Here is an 8776-nt window from a genome sequence, read left to right as displayed (position 1 = left end):
AGGGTGAATTCTCTAGCGCTGGAAACTGGTTTGTGCTGGGTTTTTCACCCCCATGGAGCCGTGAGCCATGCTCCACACCCTGTGTAAGGAGCACAAGGCTGTACAGCCATGTGAGCCCCCACCAGGCCACTGAGCCCTGCCAGGAGCAGAACACACCTGGGCAGGACACCCAGTGCCAGGAGAGGGTTTTCTTTACAATTACAACTCTGTGTGAAGAACTGCAGCTAAAACTCGTGATCCCCATCCCTGATGGGAGCACTGGCAGCCCTAACCCTGAGCCAGCACTTTTCCACCCCTGGCACCCCCCAGCACTCTGATCTGATCCCCCACAGTGTTCACTGGTCAGTGTTCACAGGTGGCCACGGGGGTGTCCTGGGTTGGGAACACAGAAACACGAGCACAAACACACCCACGTGTGCCATGCAGTTCTTTATTGGCTCTGAGAAGCTGCAGCTCCTTACTGTGGCAGGCATATTCTTCTCTCTCAGAATTCTTTCATAGAGGAGCACAGAAAGAGAAAACAATTTCTATTTCTGCTCCTTGTTTTCCCATGTGGAATGTGTTTGGAGAATTGTTTACCTGGCGTGATTGCTTGGTTGGATTCTGGTGAGGATTGTTTGAGCCTGATGGCCGATCCAACCCACTGGGGCTGGACTCTCAGAGAGGGTCACTAGTTGAGTTAGAACAAGTAGGTTTGCAGTTTTAGTATCTTCCTTTAAATAGTATATTAATGTATTATAGTATAGTTATAATAAAAAAAGCATTCAGCCTTCTGAACTGGAGTCAGACATCACCATTTCTTCCCACTGGGTTCACCTGCATTTGCAATACCTTACCAAATACATAACAGAGAGACAAACACCCCACTGCTTCCCAGGAGCGCTCAGAGATCAGTGCCATGGCCAACAAAAGGTGTCCCTGAGCTGTCAGCAGTGGCTACCAGTGATATTTTAAGACTGATTTAAAGACTGCCCTGTGGTAACAGAGCAGTGTTCTGCAACACCCTTGAAAAGTGCCCGTGTCAGGACTCGGCATTGTGCACCTCCATAGTTACATTTTCAAGCCAGATTTACTTCCTTCCTCCTCCACGCCCAGGTGGAATGAATGCAAACAAACTGTTCAAAGACATGAGGTGACCACTGTCTCTAAACCCCAATCTGACATGTTTTCTTTATTTGTAAGGACAGAGCCCAAATATCTTCCACGGCACCAGCCTGAAGGACTCTATTACACTCACACATCTGCAGCACCTCATGTAAGTAAGTATCAAAGTTTTTACCATGACACAAGACATGCATGTCAGAAAAGGGAAAGGACAAGTTACACAGCTGGGGGTGACTCCCTTCTATCCTCAGGGCTTTTTCAGCTCAGCCTCCTCTTCAGAGACCAAGGCCATTTCCACTTGAAAATGGTACAGTTCAAGCATTTCATGCCGAGGGCAAGACTCAACTCATTCAGCTTCCAAAAAGCACCAGGAGAGCTCACTCAACTCCTCATCCCCTTTGCAGCATCGCAGAACATGCCAGAAGCTGGTGGGTGCCAGTCCCTGTTGCCTGTCAGGAGCCAGGTGAGCAGCTCACCTCGTGATGGTTCTCCACGAACAGCGAGACCTTCAGGAGTGTATCTGAGACAGAGAGAAAACAACAACCCTGTCAGCTCAATGTGCTTTACCTGTATTTTGTACTCTCGAAACTTGCTTCTAAATGAAATTTTTTAAAAGTGTGGGTAAAACCGACTGAGCAGTAAGCTCTTGCCACACTGTGAGGGAGGATGTTGTTTCCAGCTGTGCCCAGGTGTGATGGTGAGTACTTTCACCTGAAGCTGACCAAGATCTCAGAGCAGGTCACACAAAGATTGACTGAGGAGGGTCACCAAATGTTGCTGAGACCAGCACAGCCAGGCCTGTCTTCATGGGACATCAAAGCCCTGGGAAACACCCACAACTACCTTGAACAACGTCGTCCTTGTAACGCTCCAAAATCCTCTCCCAGGACTGCGGGAGGGCTTCCACATCTGCCAGGCTGTCCAAGCTGAGACGCTGCAGGAGCAGTTTAATCTCCAAGTACCTTCGTGCCTGGTAAAGGACAACAATGCCAAAAGAGCCCCCCCAGCGCTGCCCTGACACCCCCAGAAGGATACAGGTGCCGGTAGTAGCGTTCCACGTCCTGCAGCCCCTCCAGCACGTCGGCCAGCGAGGGGCAGCGCGGACCGCGCCGCAGAACCGCCGCCAGCCGCGGCTCGGCCGGGCCCCGCTCCTCCAGGAGCCGCAGCACCGCGCTGCCGGCGGCCCCCACGGCGTCCCGCACGGCCCGGAGCTCCTCCCTGCCGGCACAGCGGGGTCGGCACAGCGGGGTCAGCGCAGCGGGGTCGGCCCGGCGCTCTCCCCGTGCCCGCCCGGCCCCGCCGCCTCCTCACCGCCGCTCGCCCAGCTGCTCCAGCAGCGCCTCGGCCGCGCCGCGCTGCTTCAGCCACAGCCGCGCCCGCAGGTCCGGGAAGGCGCCGAGCGGCGCGGCGCCCCTCGGCAGCCGCCGCAGCGCCCGCACCTGCGCCGCCAGCGCGGCCAGCGAGCCCAGCGCCGGGGCCGCGGCTGCCACGGCCGCCCGCGCCGCCGCCGCGGCCCGAGCCACAGCCTCGGCCCAGGCACGGAGCGCGGCCGCGGGCGCCGCCATCGTCCCCATCAGCAGCATCAGTATCAGCATCGCTGTGCCGTCATCGGGCCGCGCCGCGCCGGCATTGGCCGAACGGGCGGCGGTTGGGTTTGAACGGGCTGCGCCCAGACAGCCCGCCCTGGGGAGGGAGAGCCCGGCCTGAGCCCAGACAGCCCGCCCTGGGGAGAGAGAGCCCGGCCTGGGGAGGGAGCCCGGTCTGAGGGGAGAGAGACACCGGCCTGGGGAGAGAGACACCGGCCTGGGGAGAGACGGCCCAGCCTGAAGGGAGACCGGCCGAGAGAGAGAGAGAGAGACCGGCCTGGGGACGGGAGAGATCACCCTGAGGGGAGAGAGCCCGGCCTGGGGACAAGAGAAACCAGCCTGGGAACAGCCCAGCCGAGAGAGAGCCCGGCCTGGGGACAAGAGAAACCAGCCTGGGAACAGCCCAGCCGAGAGAGAGCCCGGCCTGGGGACAGGAGAGCCCGGCGGAGAGAGAGCCCGGCCTGGGGACAGCCCGCTGCAGAAAGAGCCCGCAATGGCCCCCGCCAGGAAAAAGGGCAGCTGCGCTACCCGCCGCCGCAAAATGGAGGCGTTCCTGCAGGACTTCGACAGAGAAGGTAGGGCCGGGAGCGGGAGGGATGGCGGAGCGGCGGCGGGAAGGAGCGCGGCCCCGGGCGGGGATAACGCGGCGTGTCCCGCAGTGGCGCGGCGGCTGAAGCGCATCGAGGCGGACGGGGAGCGCATGGTGCAAGAAGTGGAGCACATGTATGACATGGCCATCCTGCGGCTGCCGCCGGAGATCCGCGAGATGAACTGGCTGCAGTTCTTCGGTACGGTGAGGGGACCCCATTCTTCGGGGGGTGCTGGGCCCAGGGGACCCGCTTCTTCGGGGGGTGCTGGGCCCAGGGGACCCCCTTCTTCGGGGGGTGCTGGGCTGAGGGACCCCTTCCCCCTCAGATAACAAACCCCAAGGGTGCAAGGGAGCAGCTGGGATCTACCCTGCCTGGCATCCCCAGGGAATGATACCACGGGCTGCCGTGGGTGCTGCTTCTGGTCTCTAGGGCTGGAAACTGGTTTGTGGTGTGTTTTTCACACCCATGCTGTGCTGTGTCAGCTGTCCCCAACACCTCCTGATGTGTCCGATGCGTTTTCTTTCTAGCTCTAGCAAGAAGTAAAAACACACCAGAGGACGTGGCTAAGGTAGGTGTCCAGAACAAACATAAAGCTCTCTAGAGCCGTCCCACTCTGCTCCTCACACTGGAGCATTACAAGAGAAACAGTTACATCAATACTTTTACAAATGTTTCTTTAAAATTTAACAGTAAGAGAAGCCTGTTGTATCAGAGGTGGGGTTTACGTGGTCCTGCTGCTCCCTGTTGATCTTTCCTTAGCTGCTAGAGAGCACTCCCGAATCCCTGAGAGCACAGGCACTTTTGCATTTCCAAAGCGTTGAGGACTGTAAAGGACAGCATTTCCAAGTGGGTTGAGCAGCAGGGTGTAGGAAAGGTACACCTGCAGCTGCCAGCCAGGCACTGAGTCCTGAGGGAGGGCAGAGATGCGTGAAAGGGCCCAGTTTGAGCACAGTATGTAGCTCATTTGGCTGTAAAATTATTGGAGGTTTGCTCTACAACTTAGGCTTACACAAACATTGGGCTGCCAACAATCCCAATGGTGCTACGAGTGTTTTTAATTTTAGGTGGACAGGGAAATAACAAAAATCCGCAGGCTCAGCACAGAAGGCATCGATCCCCTGCTGGATGTTGCTGAAAAAGGTGAGTTTAAGCATTGTGGCATGATTGGTGAGGTGGAAGCATGTTGTGGTTACTTAATGTGAATAATAATTCAGTTCTTGCTCACATGCCTCAGTATGTTTAAACCAAGAAAATAATCCTACTTTTATCCCTGGTACCTGCACTATATCTAATTAGTTTCATTAAAACATTCAAAATAATCCAGAGTTGCTCTGGCAACCATTAGGATTGCATTGGAATTTGGATATTTGAAGGAAATTGTTGCCAAAACTGCTTGTAGCTGTTTGCCTTCCCTGCTAAATAGTAATTTAAAGTTTATTATTTACTTAGATAACACTTTCTCTTTGTAGTGAGTAAAATCAAAAGGAGTGTTGAAGCTGATGAGGAAGCAGAGCCTACATCACTTCCCCGGCAAAAGAGATCCCGACTTGCCAGCCAGTGCTCGTCAGAGGCTGAGGCTGGGGACACAAGGACTGCCAAGGTGGATAGCTGTTCTCTGGGCTGACATTATTCTCAGGATAGGAATTCCTGACTGAGCTGATGACTAGGGCTGTCCAGGATGCTCTGAGGGAGACTGCCCACAGCTGTTGCTTCCCAGAGAGTTCTAGCAATGGGGGAGGGTCCCAAAGGCTTGAATGGTATTTGTTCTGGGATCTTGTGCCATGGAAAGGGACTGAGCATTTTGTGTGGGAGCCTCTGTTTGTCTGGACTCAGCTGTCCCACGGGAGGGAAGTAACTGATGTAGTGATGTGTGCTCTAGGTGAAGGCATCCACCAAAAAGCCACCCACAGCCAGAAGACCTCCCTCAGCGACAGTGAAGGGCATGAGCAAGAGGTAAATGGGAATGTCTGTCGCATCTCTAGGAATGGAGAGTGAGAGTGCAAATATAAATATCTCCCTTTGGTGGGATGGGCTTTGGTTCACTAGTGGTGGCGGGGAGATTTGTGCCACACCACAGGGCAAAATTGATGTGAACGAAAGATGGACAGCTGCCTCTCCTGTGAGAACAAGCTGTCCCGAGTTTTGGGGGTCACAGGTCAGTAATAACTCCTGGGTTTAGTGGTGGTCACCTTCTTCAAGCCTTTGACAAGTGCCTGTGCACTTGTTAAAGGTCATGTTATGCACAGCTGTTTATTTCCCTTTAACAGATCAAGCAAAAACAGCTTCATCACTCCAGCTACTGGCAGAATGGTTGATATCTGTGCTCAGGGAGGCACCTCCATGATTACACCCAGATTTGATCCCAGGTTTGTTAACACAGACAATAAATACATTTCCCTTCCATGTCTGATCCAATCTGCTTCACTCCATCTGTTTACAACACAGCCTTTAGTAGCTCTTGGAACCTGAAATGAAAGAGTTGGACTAGGAGTGCTGTGAGCAAACACCCCTCACTGCTATCTCATTTCAGGGTGTTCAGGACGCCGGGTCTGCGCACGCCTGCCATCAATGAGCGGGTGTACACCTTCTCTGCCAAGGGCAGCCCCCTGGCCGAGCCCGAGGACGTCATCCTCACCGTGCCCCTCGGCGGGGGAGAGGTAACTCCTGCCCCTCAGCTGCTCAGGCAGGGCTGGGGGGATGCACAGGCACCTCTTGGTGCATCTTCAGCTTCCGTTCATCCACTCTTTAGCTTTGCCACTGCAGTTTATCTAAGGGGTTGATTGAGCTTAAAACAAACCTCAAGAGACTCTTAGCCCCCTCACCAACCCTGAGGATGTCACCCCTCACCATTCCCCTTGGCAGGGGGAAGGTAACTCCTGTCTCTTCACTTGCTCAGGCAGAGCTGCAGGGGTGCATCTCCAGCTTCAGTTCATCTACTCCTTAGCTTTGCCACTGCAATTTATCTAAGGGATTGATTGAGCTTAAACCTCCAGAGAGTCTTAGCCAGAAGTGGGACCTGCTCAAGCTGGTTGAAAGAGAACAGGAGGGTGTTTCAGTGTGTATTCACTTTAAAACACTTAAAGCAGCTGTAGTGCCAGTATAGTGGGTTTGATGCTGGCCAACTGCCAGTTCACCCACAAAAAAAAAAAATCATTCACTCACTGGCTTTATCCCCCCTCACCACAAATCAAGCTATTTTAAACCACCACGGCCAGTATAGCATTAATGCTCTTCAGGAAAGGTGTGAGATGAGTTTCTGCTCCAGCTGAATGTCTGTCTGCCTGTCTGTACTTAGATCTTAATCTCTTTTATTTTATTTAACTTTTTTACTGTCTCCAGCTGCTGCAGCTGGCTAGACAGAAAATGTGAGATTTGAGTTTGTTTCCACAGAGCATACGTTTGACAGAAAAGGATTTGACCAAGAAGAATTTTCTTCAGCTGAACCCCAAGGCCCAAGGGCTCATGAAGAAGCTGTCAGTAAGTCTGGGTGTTTTTGTGAGCCACAGCTGTAAGGCAGTGCTGTCCCTCTGTCACCAGTCAGGGGATTGTTGAGCTGCAGTAGAAACTCCCCCTGGCCCCTTGTCTTGAATTTTGGCTGATGTCAGAGGTAAAGGAGCGTGGAGGAGGGAAGGGAGAAGCAGTAGCTTTACATCACATCTGGCTCAATACACAGTGGGGAAAAGAGCTGCTGTCACTGCTCTGAAAAGCAAAGTTATGCTTTAGGCTGAAGCTGCAGGTGGTTGTGGGCTGTACCAGTGCCTCTGAGTACTGATTGATTTCTCTTTCCTTTCAGGTTTGTCTCACACAGGCTTGCAAGGACGCAAAAATGCCCCTAGATGGAAGTCAGTAAGCGAGACATCCCTCTGTAGTTCTTATTTTAATTTGTATCTTCCTTTTATTGATATACAGAATTGAAGCTAAAAGCTAGTTATTTTACCTATGATATGTAATGGGATCAAAATAAATTGAACTTTGGAGAGAAATAAGATTGGAGAGAAAAAACATTCCTTGTTTTTTATTTCCTTTAAGATTGAAACCATGAGACTGTTGTCTTGGGCTTGCAGATTAGCAAGTGGGCAGAAAGCCTGATGATTGCCATGTTCAGATGGCATCTGAGGAGTCCTTCTCTCCCAGCATCAGCTGCTGCCTCTGCTGACTGCAGATGAGGGCACAGGAAACCAGGCAGCAATGGATGCCAAAGGGAAGGTGCAACTGGAAATGCACCGAATGGAAGGTGCAACTGGAAATGCACCTGTGGGCAGAGGAGGCCCAGCCAGGGCAGCACTCAGCCAACAGCTCAGGCCCACTCAGACACTCCTGCTTTATCTTTCTGTTCCTTCATTAGTGCTCAGGAAGCAGATGGAATGCAGCTCCAGGGGAATCTGCTGGACAAAGAAACCCTGCCAGGGGCTGCCAGCACTGAGTTCTGTCTGGCCAAGCAGCCCCTGCAGATGAAAATGTGCCAGAGCAGGGCAGGGCTCCACAGTTACAGCCCAAGAGCACGTGGAAGCACAGTGGGAAGCAGAGTACTCAGAGACTGTGTCACAACTGCCAGGCCTCAGGGAATCCTGAATTTCTGTGCCTTGGTTTGCCTTGGCACAATGGCAGCCTCCAGGCTGGTGCAGCTCATTGCCCAGGCCAGCACACTCAGCCCTCGGGCAGCGTGAGGGGAGGGTGGGAGAGCTGAGCACTGATCAGGGGCTGCAGCTCAGCCCTGAGCACCGGGTTGGTTTGTGCCTGAGTGCCCAATTCCCTTGCAGCTGAATTCCCCAGCACCCAAACAGGGTGTGGGTGAGAGCTTGGTAGCAGTGTCTAGCAAAATGGGAATTTGTTTTTCTAAAGGAGCTGCTGTCCTGGGCACCCTGACAGAGTTGGGGGCCCAGAGAGGCACCGCTGGTCTGTCCCCGTGGCTCCCCTCTGGGCTCGCCAGGGCTCAGGGTTGGGAGGATGTGCCAGCACAGCCCCAGCACATTGCCTCAGCCTTGCTGTGCCCAGTGAGCAAAGAGATCCTGGACTGAAAAGGGGTTTTTGCTTCTATTCTTCCACCTGCCACCTTCCAGAGGTTTCCAGGGTGGGGGACAGTGAAGCATCCTTTACACCTGCCATGCCTGAATGGGGCCATTCTGTCCTGTCCCATGGCTCAAGGAGCTCCAGTGTCTGCAGGGTGGGACCAGAGCTGCCTGCAGGGACCCAAGTGACAAATTGCCAGTGACATTGCTGAGGGGAGCACGCACAGGCAGTGATGGGGTTGTAATGAATTAAGTGCTGTTCAAATTGATGCAGGATTGCTGTAAGGAATGTGTGTGTGTGTTGTGAGGAGTAGGACACAGGTGTGATGATTATTGTCCATCAGCTGTGATAGAAAGCCCATCATCCCAACACATATTTTCAAAAATGAATTTAAGGCTGAAAGAGATTATTAAAAATGAGGAGAGGAAATTGTCTGGGATATATTTAGAGTCCCTTGCTAGGTAAGATGAATTCCAGAAGTCAAAA

At 53.3% G+C, this 8776-nt stretch overlaps 2 protein-coding genes across 3 annotated transcripts; one reads left to right on the top strand and one right to left on the bottom strand.

The window, feature by feature from the left end:
* Positions 1-411: 411 nt before the first annotated feature.
* AIRIM (AFG2 interacting ribosome maturation factor) lies at positions 412-2699 on the bottom strand. 2 transcript variants are annotated; one of them, NM_001245724.2, is given in 4 exon segments: positions 1145-1624; positions 1948-2066; positions 2140-2322; positions 2416-2683. In NM_001245724.2, coding segments are annotated over 4 exon segments (636 nt in total). In that variant the 5' UTR covers positions 2682-2683; the 3' UTR covers positions 1145-1556.
* A 430-nt stretch (positions 2700-3129) lies between these two features.
* CDCA8 (cell division cycle associated 8) lies at positions 3130-7266 on the top strand. Its single transcript, XM_030290400.4, has 10 exons — positions 3130-3265; positions 3350-3478; positions 3808-3848; positions 4345-4420; positions 4750-4880; positions 5160-5233; positions 5548-5646; positions 5811-5937; positions 6671-6757; positions 7074-7266. Exons 1-10 carry the CDS (start codon positions 3184-3186, stop codon positions 7128-7130), a joined length of 903 nt encoding a protein of 300 aa, XP_030146260.4. The 5' UTR covers positions 3130-3183; the 3' UTR covers positions 7131-7266.
* The last annotated feature ends 1510 nt before the right edge of the window (positions 7267-8776 follow it).

This window comes from Taeniopygia guttata, chromosome 23, assembly GCF_048771995.1.
Source record: "Taeniopygia guttata chromosome 23, bTaeGut7.mat, whole genome shotgun sequence".
NCBI lineage: Eukaryota > Metazoa > Chordata > Aves > Passeriformes > Estrildidae > Taeniopygia > Taeniopygia guttata.
This window is presented reverse-complemented; position numbering and strand designations above follow the sequence as displayed.

Bases quoted from the DNA above. Each gene is read 5' to 3' on its own strand.
- CDCA8 (XM_030290400.4), top strand. From the start codon at position 3,184: ATGGCCCCCGCCAGGAAAAAGGGCAGCTGCGCTACCCGCCGCCGCAAA. The intron at 5,647-5,810 runs GTTTGTTAACAC...ATCTCATTTCAG, and splicing joins ACACCCAGATTTGATCCCAG to GGTGTTCAGGACGCCGGGTC. The intron at 5,938-6,670 runs GTAACTCCTGCC...TTGTTTCCACAG, and splicing joins TGCCCCTCGGCGGGGGAGAG to AGCATACGTTTGACAGAAAA.